Source organism: Tasmannia lanceolata, unplaced genomic scaffold (genome assembly GCF_043159265.1).
Source record: "Tasmannia lanceolata isolate RefF3 unplaced genomic scaffold, GAP_Taslan_0.1 ptg000015l, whole genome shotgun sequence".
Lineage (NCBI taxonomy): Eukaryota > Viridiplantae > Streptophyta > Magnoliopsida > Canellales > Winteraceae > Tasmannia > Tasmannia lanceolata.
Window position 1 is genome coordinate 28,865,323 of NW_027518692.1, and position 13,744 is coordinate 28,879,066.

Here is a 13,744-nt window from a genome sequence, read left to right on the forward strand (position 1 = left end):
CCTCTACCTCTTTTTACTCCATCAACTTGGCACAAGTCACTTCTTCTCACTGGAGCATCCAAAGGCCTACATTGGATATGCCCAAACCATCTTACGCGTTGCTCTCTCATCTTCTCCTCAATCGGTGCCACCCCCACCTTTTTACGAATGTCATCATTTTTAATTTGATCTAACCTTGTGTGGCCGCACATCCATCTAAGCATTCACATCTCTAGTCTCTACTACACTCATCTTATGCACATGCTGCTTCTTGGTGGCTTAACATTCTGAGCCATACAGCATGGCTGCCCTCACAACTATCTTATAAAACTTTTTCAACTTGGTAGGTATTTTACGGTCGTACAAAACTCCTAAAGCATGCTTCCACTTCAACCAACCTGCTCTTATTCTGTGGTTAACATCCTCTTCAATCTCTCCTTCCTTATGTAGGATTGAACCAAGATAGCAAAAGATATCCCTCTTAGGTACCTCTTGTCCAGTCATATTTACTACATCCTTGCCCCGCCTCCTTACTTTAGTAGCTAATTTAACCAATGACTGCAAAGGTGACTCTATTGCTCAGAGCATTGAACCATGCACATTCTTTTATCTTCTTATTGGTCGCCTATGGCTTCTAGAAGACCAGCACAATGGATTATTTTGTCAATATCATTCTCTAAATATGTATCACTTTGAATGGTGTTGTAATAATTTCCGAACACTATTTTTCTTTGGCGTTTGTTTTTCACTAGCAGTAACAGTTTCATGCTTTTAGGTTCAAGTAGTATTGCTCGTATTTTGCAAAAGTCTTTTACATCATATAATATTGCAATTCGAACTGTAAACTTTCTCATGAATAGCTTTCGTCTGATCTTAGGGGAGTGTGTCTCTCGATACTCTAAAGCAAGATTATTCTCGCAACATTAGCTTTCAGAGTTTGGCATACTTCATGGTGGCACCCACATTATGTTACCAGGTACAAGTATTCTAGCTATTTCTGTATTTTTGAGAAACTGAGCTACTTATCTCCTACTGTGTTCCCATAAGAACATTAACCTTCTCCCGTGACTCGTTTAAATGAACTTCTCTTCTCTTCTGTTTGTGATATTTGTTTGGATTTTTACTTATGATTATTTTTATTAAGTCTGAAATTAGTGTAATAGTTTTGTACCATACTGGGAATGATAACAATGCATGTGTTAACCCTTAGGAGTTTACACCGAAATTCGATGTATACTTGTTGTATGTAGCTTGGATATACTGTTAGAACTCTATAAAATCCACATTCATATATTATGTAGTATATACTCTAAACAATATACACCAGATGTAAATGAAATTCGATGTATCCTTGTTGAATATAGCTTGGATATACTGTTAGAACTCTTCATAAAATCGACATTCATATATTATATTGTATATACTCTAAACAATATACACCAACTATAAATACCTGATCATGAAATGGTAAGTTCATTTGATAGCAGTGCTTAACCACATTTTTTAATTGAATATTAGTGCAATGCTGGCTTTTAGAGAGAAACTGATCAGTTTTGTAGTTATTTGGTTAGGAAAGAATCATGCTTAAAATTGGTTGTAGGATATTACAAGAATATGGCTGTTTATTTATTGTATTAAAATCTCATGGAGTTTGGAGCAAGATTGAGCAAGAAGCTATACCCGAGTATGGTCCTGTTCTTGTTACACTTTTCACTGATTTTACACTGATTTATATCCATTCTATCCAAAATTGGGCTTCAACTCATGACAGAGTGTTGTAGATGTTGGATTCTACGCTTAGCGACGTGATTTGGTTACTGTTGGACGAGCCGTCAGGTTGCTGCATGAGGTTCAAAAAAATGAAGAAAGAAAAGGTTGTTTTGGATGGTTTTTCATGCTATCGTGACAGTAGATGGGTATAGATAAACTATTATCTCATGGGCTAAACAGTTTGTCAGAAAGAATGGTTTCTTCCCTAGGTAGTGAGACTGATGCACCCTTAGTCACCATTATTTTAAGAGGGTTTGTGTAAAGCTATTGACCAAAATCCATCCAGAGAAGATGTGTGGTTTAGAGGGTATAATAGAAGAGCAGGTCTTTCCTATATACTGGTGGCGGCATTGTTTAAGATAGGGGGTCTTTTTCACCATTATTGAAAGGGATTATGCTGAATAGTTGATCAAAATCCAATCCATAGGGGAGGTGTGGCTTGTGTTTGAGCTTCTGTACGTTTACTCTTGGAATCTTTTAATGATGTAGCTCTTCCATCTTGGCTTTTAGGGAATACTTTTGGTTGGAGACAAGAGGTAACATTCCCAAGCAAATTATTTTTCTATCCCAGGAACATTGAAAACAATAGACAGAGTAGGTGCAAATGTCTTCCTTGAGTCACTACTGAACATGATGGATTTGATGGAAATTGTGGCCTTAAGGCTCTGTTCCTTTCGACGTAAAAATGGATGTAAAATTTGTTTTATGTTGTAAAAATCAACATAAAACAAATTTTACGTCGAAAGGAATGGAGCCTAAATGAAAATTTTCCGTTTCTGCTTAGTCACTATGTATACATTTGGCCAATTCGGCCTAGCTGATATTACATTTTTTAGCTTCTTTCCTCTTCTTGTTTTTATGTGCATTAGAGTTATTGGACATTCTAATGTGAACAATATCCTTCTAAATTGTCGTGGTTATCCAATGTTCAAATGCCAAGAATTCAAAACAGTTTTATATTCTTTTCAGCATTTTTTTGCGTCTCCTATCTCAAAACAGCCATGGCTCAGGTGAAAGTGCTTGTTTGCAGTAGTTGCAATGGAGACGGAACAAGACTATTGTGGATAAAAAAACAGGAACTATGAATGGGGCTTCGTATGTTTCCGATGAAATCGCATCCTACTCTCAGCTGATGTGGTCAAATTTCGAAGTAAATATTTGGATTCCAGGTATACCAGTATTTTCTGTGAGCGATGGAGCGTTGCTGCAAGCACACACTGCTGCTGTAATTATAGTTTGCATAACCACACCCTGAATATATCAATTTAGAATTCACCTTGTTTGGTGGTTTCTATGGGGTGTCTAGTCGAAAAGATTCCCTTTTGTCTCTTGGCCTTCCTCTTGGTTGATGGATCCTTTTTAAAACTTTTTGGAATCTGGCTATTGAAAGGGTTGAGAAGCTGATGTATTCGAAGAGGACATCTTTTGCCAACTTTTCAGAAGCATTTTGATGGATGGTAAATGAGGAAAGTATAAACGCACGTGATGCCTTTTTTTAGACAAAAGAAATTTAGACTGGCAAACACGTGCATCTTTGTAGGGAAACAGTAAGGTCTTAACATTCATTGTACGGTGGTGAGCAACGCAAGGTCCTTTTTTAAAAAAAGTTTGGTGTTTCTTGGGAATTCATTGCATTTATGTTGGAGCTCTTTTTAAGGAAAAAGTGAGGTCTTATTCATTTTCTATTTCATTGTAAGGTGGTGAGCAACTTAAGGTCTTTTTTCTTAAAAAGTATTGTGTTTCTTGGGAATTTATTGCATTTATCTTGAAGCTCTTTATGGGCTGGACATCTGGGTGTTTGGGGTTAAGAATAATACTTTGGAAGATCACTCTTTATATGATAGTGTGGAGCTTATGGAATAAAAGACATGAGATGTTTTCTGAGTAAAAGAGTTTTCTCCGTGTCAGATACGAAGGTAGACTCTCTATTACTCATTGGGCCCTTGTGATAAAGGAATTTTTGGGGATGTCATTGAAAGATATAACGCGGAGCTATCTTATAGAAATAAGATTATGGTTAAATGGTCTCCATCACCTCCAAATTGTATTTTGGCAGTGGTTCTAAAGGTAATCTGAGCCACTTGATGGAATTTTTATAAATGAAAGGAGGGGTTGTTAATGCTTCTTACCTTTTTCTATTATTGGTTCTAATGAAGCGGAAGCACATGCTCTTTTAATAGGTCTCCTTGTTTATACGACCGGAGCTTTCTAACATATTACGGGTTGAAGGCAATTCATCTAACGCCATTGTTTCAACATCAAAACTCAAAGTGGACTGAATGGGAGAAATGTACTGGATGCGCAACTTGAATGCTGATGTTCATCTTTTAGCATAAAGAGGTCATTTTTGGATATTATTTTGGGGTCCATGTCCCTTGGAGGTTGGCTAATATCATTCTTAAAATATGCGGTTTAAATGGAGAGGTTTCCGTGATCTAAGGGGCACTAATGATCCCAAGGAGCACTAACAAGATAGAAGATTCTTGTACAAGGTGGCATTGAAAGCAAGGCAAGGTATCGAACTTTAGTTTCGGTCTGGACTTTGGTCCTCACAAACATAGTTGTCAACCCGTGACTTGACTCGTGACTCGATTTCTTAATTTCCTGACTCGTGACTCGACTCGACTCGTGACTCGTAAGAGTTTTTGACAAGAACAGAAATTTAGTTGAAAAAATTATAATGATATTATATATAAAAAAATGGAGGTATGAAACACATAAAAGAGCTGTGAAAAGGTAATTACATTTATGATTTACCAAAAAGCTCTCAGGAGGCAATTAAAGAAGAAAAGATAGATGGGTTTGTGGAAACATAAAAATATGTTTGTGCTGATAATTGTAAAAGGGTGATATCAACACAATCATGTTTGATATTTTCACTAGGGCTTCTTGTCTTTTAGCTTTTAAAGAGGTATCAAAAGGTTATTACAATTTTGAAAAAGTTCTCACAAGACAATTAAAACAGAAAAGACAAGATGGGTCTGTTCAAATATTGATCCATGGTTGTGCTGATATCATTTCCCTTTGTAAAATTCTGGATTTTACAAGCTTAAACTTGAAGTTAATAAGAATATAAAAAAATCAGAAATTGTAGAAAAATATAAGAAACAATTAAATGAACCAAATATGTAAAAGATACAACATTTACTTAAAGGAAAATTACTATCAGCTGAAATGCATGTGTTGACTAGTAGTGCATTGACCAGTCCCTGACAAGATGAATAATTTTTAGAGACCAAATTATGAGATTTTTTTTTTAATTATTAGAGACCAAATTATGAGGTTTTTTTTACTAGACTTTAGGGATTTAATGACATGATAGAATTTATGAACTTTTAAAATTGGAAAAATACCTTACCGTTTAGAAGTTATGATTTTGATCGGACCCTTTCTCTTCGAATTTTATATTGTAACAGGTGAGTTGACTTTTTTCCCTTTTAGATTTGGGTCTTGAAACTATTTCTAATCTATCCAGGGGAGGGGGGGGGGGGGGGTGTATTCAGCATGTTACCCTTGGATTGTTGACTGTTCCTTTTGTTTTCCTTGTGATCTTTTTCATTTCTCTTGGGCCATCTCAGTTGCTTTCTTGTTCTTGTAATTTTCTTTTTTGTTAATAGTTAATAAAGATATTTGTTGCGTCTAAAAAAGGACTTATTTTAGAAGTAGAGAAACATGCCTTAAGGAACTCATGTGATTATTTATTGAATCACGCCTTCCTTCTTTCAAGAGATTTATAAAGATATGTTTAGTGGCAACTGATTCCTTTTTCTTTTTGTTACTTTTCTATGCTAAGCGGTTATGTTTGTACTTTATACTTTTGACCTACTCTGCAATATAGATGCCTGTTTAATCATATATTTGTTAGTTTCTTTTATGCATGAATATCTACCTTAAATGAGCCTTGAATAATTGTGACTTCATATATCTTCGTACGGCTCTATTATTATTTGTAGCCAAGCTATCCTCGTACTACATGCATTCGAAAGGGTTGGGTGATACGTCAAGTTGTTAAATTGGTGATATTTACAGGAGTAATGGGCTTTATAGTTGAGCAAGTAAGTTTTCATTTTATATGTCCATGTGTTACTTTCAAATATACTTTTCTTAGTTTTGAATATTAGCATGAGACCTATGTACCTAAGATGGTTGGGGGGAAATAATTTTGCAGTACATTAATCCAATTGTCAAGAATTCTCAACATCCTTTAAAGGGGAACTTTTTATATGCTATAGAGAGGGTCTTGAAGCTATCCGTTCCAACTTTATACGTGTGGCTCTGCATGTTCTATTGCTTTTTCCACCTCTGGTATGATCAATTCTCTTAAGTCAATAAATTATTTCTTCTGATGTATTGACTAGTTATGGTATTCTGTTGTTGCTATGTGACTGCATCGTGGAGGCTTCCACTAGGTGTACTTATATAATTTTTCACATGCAATGTGTTTATACGTTCTTAACTACTTTAATTGCAATTTGGCGTGTGAGGTTCTCTTTTGCGTGGGAGTAGTCTATTGAGTTCCACTAGAGGCTTCAAGTTTTGTTTTTAGTATACATTTTGGTTGTGAGGGAAATGGAAGTCAGTTTCGGATGAAAAATTTGGTGGAAATATTGTAAATTACAAATACGTATTGAAACATATGCAAATAATGGAAATTTAAGATGAAACGTCAGGAAGTGCTAAAAAAGCACAAATACACTAAAACCCCACTACATAAGTGAAAGAATCATCCATTATGGTTTAACATCGAAAATTTCAAAAAATTATGGTTTAACATCGAACACCTAGTAACATGCCTTGTCGTGCATGTCTAATATTTCAAGACATATCACATTTCACATGCAATTCTATTAATTTTAATACATACTACATACACCACATTTCACATGCTATTCGTATTATTTTAATGCATACTGCATACACAACATTTCACATGCAATTTATATAAATATAATTATGAAGCATACTAAGGTTTTTGTTTCGGTATGCATTTCGGTGGGTATGGAAACAGAAAATTTTCAGTGTCAGTGTTGGTGGAAATTTAAAACTATGGTTCCACTCCAAGTCATCATGCATTTTTTATTTCCAAAGAAAATGAAATTCTTGTAGAAGAAAGTGGTTATCCCAAAACTCTGTGATGAGAATCCAAGACATTAAATACTTCTTCATAATCCAATTCTCCAGGTTCTATAGACCAAATTGCTTGAATCTCAAAGAAATGTTGTCGATTTTATGGAAATGTACATTAATGGCTTGAAGTGAGACGTAGGCATTTGGAGCATCGTGAAGGGAGGTGTAGACTACAGGTCTAATTTAGATTTATGGCATATATATATATATATATATATATATATATATATATATATATATATATATATATATGTATATAGGGCAGTGATAAATTGATCCCCTAATATCTTAAATCGACCCCCATCTCTCTCTCTCTCCTCTCTCTCCTCTCTCTCTCTCTCTCTCTCTCTCTCTCTCTCCTCTCCTCTCTATCTCTATCTCTCTCTCTAAGCACTGCCCTATATGGGGTCGATTTAAGATATATGGGAGTTGATTTATCACTGCCTTATATATATATACTAGTGAAAACCCCCGTGCGATGCACGGGCCGACAAAGAACTGTACGGACCACATCATAGGTTGATCCAAACCGTCCATGTGATGGAACACAACATCAATATGTGGTGCTCGTAAAATCATTTCCATAGGCTGATCCTAGCCCTCCAACCTATAGAGGTTTTCATAATATGTTGTTCCTCTTAAGGTGCCCGGAATTCGTAAATATTTTTAAAGGTGTGCGGAATTCGTAATATCCTCAAAAAATTACTAAGGAAAAGTAGTTTTTTCATAATTGTCATATTTCGATACCTCTTGTTTGTAGTTTTTTCTGTAATTGTCATATACAGGTACCCGTTGTTGTCCGTAATTTCCCTACAAAACTTTACTACGTAATGATTATTATTGCTAGCTTCTTTCGGTACTTATTATTGCTAGCCACCTTTCAAGAAATAGTATTTCCGTGCAGTTTTTCACCACGTCTAATAAGACCAATCTCTGAACACATACAATTGCAAGGGATGGGCGAGACGTAGCCTTTGGAGAAGGTGGCTAGCAAATAATGATTTGTTTTTTCAAATAATTCTGAAAATGGGTAGGATTGAAATTATGTGGCTTTAATGGGTGCCTTTGTTAAAAAGCATAAAGGAGGGGGTAGGATTGAAAATATGTGGGTTGAATGGGTGCCTTTGTTAAAAAGAGTAAAAAAAGTGATATGTAATTCTCATAGAATTTTGGGAGATATTCAAATAATTCTCTCCTTTTTTCTTCTGCCCATTTTTGCCCTCCACTTTTGGAGGGGTTAGGATGATTCAATGGAGCTGATTTTTGGTACACACCCTATCTATGATAGGGCCTTGCAAATGAATGCTTTGGATCACCACAAAAAATGTGGGACCCATGTGATTGGGGCACTCGAGCGTACCATAAGCTTGGTATGCTCGAGCGTACAATCCTTTTCCTCATATATATATATATATATATATATATATATATATATATATATATATATATATATATATATATTGTCAGCTAGTCATTTGGACACAGGGTTTAGCTGCTATTGTCAACTAGTCATTTGGATGTTTGCTTCCAATTTTGTTTTTTTGAGAGTGCATGCAAGGTTTTAAGATGCCGTCTAACTTCGGGTTTCGTTGGTTTCATAGACACGAAACACGTGTTTACATAAATTTTCTCAACTGTGGAGATGTCTCTTTTGTTTTAAAGCATTTGAGGATTTTGTACACCTTATTTTGAACTTTTAAACTTTAATAGTTTGAAGTTTTAAATAAATAGTATTAAGATTATCACACCACGTAATTCAAAAAGTGTGAATGACACCCTTCTCTTTTGAAATTGTTAAATTTAATTCTTGGAGGCTTTTATTATGACATATTTATGATGTTAAACAGTTAGCCTGCAGTATTCTTATTTCTATCAATTTCTCTTCATTTTGATATTTTTCCTGCTGTCATTGAGTGTGGAAAATATAGGATGAATATACTTGCTGAGCTGCTCCGTTTTGGTGATCGTGAATTCTACAAGGACTGGTGGAATGCCAAAACAATCGAAGAGGTTGGTTTTTCTATGTGAAAATTTTGCTTGTCATTGAAAGTAGTTTTGACATTTTTGTAACTATTAGGTTTAATAGAACATCACTGGATTTTTCCTGAAATTATGTTTGTTGTTGCACATGTTTCCCTGTTCTGGGTGGTCACAGTATTGGAGAATGTGGAACATGGTACATCTCTTTACCCTCTCTCAAGTTGCTTTCTGTGACTCCTATTATCTATGTATTCCAGGGAATGGAATGTGTATGAGTGTATCATGTTGTTCTTATCTACATCCATATGCACTCCATAGAGGCTTCAGAAATTTTATTTAGCTTCATGAACAACGACATTGTCTGAATAATAATTCTTTTTTCTTTATTATTAATGCACCTTTGCATATCAATGCTTGATAGTTCGCAGTTCACACACGTTTTTTAGATTGAAAAGGTTACGTGTTGACATATTTTGTACAGGAGGGTCATTGTATGTTTTGTGCATGAGGGTCATCTACCCGAACTAGGGGTTTCTGATGGTATTCAACCCTCCCATTGGGGGGGAGGTTACTGCCCTACAATCTGAACGCAAATCTGATTTAACAATGGATTCAGTCCGGCTAAGAAATCAAAGATGCGCTCCTATTCAATTCGCTTCCAAAACTTGAATACAACTGAAGAACAATCTCCCTGAAAGTCATCATGATGGTCTAGTTCTTTCCAAAGGCCCTGAAGGGTCCTGTAATAGGCTGTCACGACTGATCCCCTTGCTTCTTCCAAAGAATCTTTCTCCTCAACTCATAGGTTCGAGCCATATCACCCTTCTGGGATTATGTCACAGCAAATCCATCCTGAATTTCTTGAGCAGTCTCCATAAGAATGTAGCTCTTATTGATTGCAGGAATCATCTAATGGAGGAGAGAAGGTACATTGCTGGAATTCTCAACCTCCCACTTCTCATAAGAATGATCTTCAGGCTTAGTTTCCTTAATTCTAAAATGGCATACCCCATTTCCTTTTCTCTTTAAAAATCATTTAGCAGACTTGAACAATTGCTAGTAATTTCTACCATCTAGCTTCTCAATCATGATATGGAGAATCAAGTTCTCATTTGGTTTTCCTACTGGACGATTCACCCACGAGTAGGTTTCTCTGCGCCCTTCCGAGATGATGTAATCAGTCCCACAATCCAAAAGAAACTCCAAAGGTCACTCCAAAAATCGAGAATAGAGGAAGCACGCTCACATTAAATAACAAAAAACATCTGGGAAAGATCCATACAAAAGCTACACATTTATCTGGAGTTGGAAGGCCAAAAAAAAAAGCAAAAACAAACTCCCTTAGCAAGGCCGGAGCGAAAAATATTAACAACAAATGAGGATGCCAATAAGAACAAGGTTCATAGCAGTCTGTTCCCATAAAAAAAGACCTTACCTCTCTATCCGTGTAAGCAGAAACGCTCAGTATTGCACTAGATGTGGAATCGAAACAAAAAATGAGAGGGAGCCTCCCATCAAACCGAACCACATAATGGATGATAGAGGGAGCCTCTCATCAAATCAGGAATCTATCCTAGACTTGTTGAAAGCCAAGGATTCTACGGTATTCAAAGGATATTGGTAAGTTGGGAGCAAAGCCAACCGGTTGCTTCATGAAAAGTTTTAAATTTCAGTTTCGGTTGCCATAGAAACGGAAATATTTCGGTTGGAAATTTCGGTGGAAATCCTGTAAAATCAAGGAAACATATGGAAACATATGCAAATGATAGAGTTTAAAGATGAAACTTCAGAAATTGCTAGAATAAGCACAAGTACACACTTAGAAACCATCATATAAGAAGACAGTCATCCATAATGGTTTAATAACATAGAACACCTAATTACCTGCATTGTCGCGCATGTCTGATAATTCAATACTTACCACGTTTTACATGTAATTCATATAAATATAATTATGTAATGCACACTAATATAGTATACCACTATTATACTTACGATTTCAGTTTATGCATTTCGATAGATTTCGGTTTCGGTTTCAATGGGGATGGAAACGGTGCAACGTTTCAGTCGTTTCGTGTCGGTTTCGGTGGAAATTTAAAACCATATACCCATGGAACCGAACCACATAATGGATGATAGAGGGAGCCTCTCATTGAACCTGAAGCCTATCAGAGACTTGTTCTATGGTTAGCAGATTTATGCTCTCTCCTCAAACCACGCACATTGATGCTATTCAAAGGATTCGACGGTATCTCAACGAAACATTAGGCGAAGGTATTCTGTGTGCTAGGATGGGTCATTTGAATGTAATGGCATATGTTGATGCTGATTGAGTAAGTTCTACTAGTGGCTATTGAACCTTTTGGTGGGGGATCATCTATTCTTGTGGAAGAGTGAGAAACAAGTTCTAGTGGCAAGATCTAGTGCTAAGACAGAGTACAGATCTATGCAGGCATCCACACCTCCGATAATCCAGTATTCCATGAAAGAACGAAAAAATATAGAGGTTGGTTGTCACTTCGTGAGAGGGAGTAAGTCGAGGATAATATCATTATAGGTTCATATGTGAGATCAGAGGATCAACTTGCCGATGTTCTCACCAGATTTATTCCTAGAAATCATCTACAAGGAATTTTTGGCAAGCTGGACATGTTTGACATTCATAGTTCAAGTTGAGCGTGGAGTGTTGAAAATAGGTTTATTTCAAGTTATTTGGTGTAACTTAAGTTAGGGCATTGTTTTCCTTTTTATCGTATGACTTTAAGCGAATAAAAGAGGGGGCATGTCCCACTATGGAGACATAACCCTATTCCCCATGAATTTGTTCTCTTCCTCTTCTTCTTTTCCTTCTACTTCCTCTTCCACTTCTATCAGCCATAGTTTTAAACCCCCTCGTGTCATCGTGGACTCTCCCGAGTCAACTCCCTTTTACCTTGGCCGCATTCCGCGTTTTGCCGCCATGTTCCGCGTTTTGCCCTACAGAGTCAATAAATACTCCTTTGACTCTCTCAAATTATATGACCGCATCAACCGAATACTTGACTGTGCCATGCCGAGTCGACTAGGATTTTCTCCGGCCACGTTTTGACCCACATCCGCATTTTGAAACATAAATATACGAAGTCATTCAAATGTCCCTTGCATATCGAACTAACAATAAACAACTGCTGTGTTTTATTATTGAAGAGTAATGGCTAATTGATTCATGATATGCTTGACTTTGTAAGATGCCTCACTCATGCATGTGCTCCAACAAATCTCTGTTATGACTGTTGAAGATTTTGGATTTATGGTTATGAGCTATGTTGCATGGATTCTTTGCCCCCTATGCCGAATCCATGTCGACGCGTCTCCACATGCAAATCGGACATGGATTCATGTGGGACACACCCAGATTCTTGTCGTAGCCGTGTCCTTCACGAATTCTGTTTTTGGGGCGAATATGATTCATCGTTGTCTCTTTTCCGCACGAATCCTGTTTTTTTCGGGCAAATCCGATTCATCGTTATCTTTTTTAAAATGCGAATTTTGTATATTTTCCCTTTAAATGTGCTTTCAACTTGTTTTTATATGAAAGCACAACCCGTACTCTTTTAATAAAAACCCTGGTGCCTCGACCCTCGAACATCGACCCCCTTCCTCCTTCGACTCTCTTAATACAAAACTCGCGACAACCTTCCACCCTCAAATTTTTCATGAATATATAAACATATGCATATACATACATGCATATATGTACGTATTTAAATTTTTAATTTTAAAAATTTTATTTTATTTAAAAATACCGAATCCGAATCCTACTTTTGGGGGCTTGCCGAATCCAAGACCTCAAATCCGTGTCGGATCCCAACACGCGAATCCGAATCCATGCAACATAGGTTATGAGAGATGGCTTACCTTGGATTGAGTTAGTTCTCCTATTTATAGAACCACAAAGGTGTTCATCAGTCTATACTTTCCAGAACTACCTCCCTTTAGAGGCTCCATGTATTGATAGAGATAACTTTTTCACCTTCCAAATCTGAATTATCATCAATGTTGCTAAGGCTGCTGCCTAGTGTCACGGGGCCATTTCGTCCAGCTCTATTCGCATAGCCTATGGCCCGTGACTTGATGTAACTTATGTATAATGTGTGTAAATATTAATAGTGGGGACATGGTCGGTATTACCATTGGGGGAGTATTTCGGTAGAGTACTTTTTAAGGTCACTACTAGCTAAGCTAGGTGGTTGCTCCAACCCTTTAACCTTGGAGCTTGCTTGGCCATTGAGTGGTGCTTGCTAGTGCATATCCTAGCAAGGATTCCATTTTGGTGAACGGGTGACCGGGTCCCCTTAGAAGTCAGCCTTTGGCAGCTTCCTATTGTAACTCCACTTGAAATTCAGCAATAAAGATTATTGTTTGCTTCTTTGTGCCCAATTGGTTCTTGTGTGCTTGTGAACTTAGCTTTCTTTTTTGTGCTTGCTTGTAGGTTTAATTCTTACAACCTTGCTTGGCTGACTTGCATTGTCGCGAGACATGGCAAGTGCCGCACAGAGCTCGTCATTAGACGGAAGGACAGTAACACTAGGAACACATGATTAGTTTGTATTTTCACCTATATTACCATGTTCCTTATGCCTCATCTGTAGGGCATCCTCACATGTTCCTCTAAAATGACTAGAGTTCCATTATTTTTATACTGTTTGTTCTCTGTAAAACATGATATTTTATCAGCTGCAACTCTACCATGATTTAATTGACATCAAATAATTAGTATAAAGTCAGTAACTGATGAAAACATAATTGTTTACAGCCTGTTCATAAATGGATGGTTCGACATATTTATTTCCCATGCTTACGGAATGGCATACCGAAGGTAATTGAATCCTCTTTATTAGCTTTTCCC

General features: G+C 36.7%; 1 protein-coding gene across 2 annotated transcripts in view; it reads left to right on the forward strand.

The window, feature by feature from the left end:
• The window catches only part of TAG1 (membrane bound O-acyl transferase (MBOAT) family protein), a 42,223-nt gene that overhangs the window by 16,124 nt on the left and 12,355 nt on the right, over positions 1 to 13,744 (forward strand). For both annotated transcript variants that reach the window (XR_013234652.1, XM_077354532.1), the window contains exons 7-12: positions 857 to 955; positions 5,703 to 5,804; positions 5,918 to 6,054; positions 8,805 to 8,886; positions 9,032 to 9,052; positions 13,652 to 13,714. Coding sequence is in view for 1 of the 2 variants with exons in the window: in XM_077354532.1 (XP_077210647.1) it covers positions 857 to 955; positions 5,703 to 5,804; positions 5,918 to 6,054; positions 8,805 to 8,886; positions 9,032 to 9,052; positions 13,652 to 13,714 (504 nt within the window). In the remaining variant the exon portion in view is untranslated. The remainder of the gene's footprint in view (positions 1 to 856; positions 956 to 5,702; positions 5,805 to 5,917; positions 6,055 to 8,804; positions 8,887 to 9,031; positions 9,053 to 13,651; positions 13,715 to 13,744) is intronic.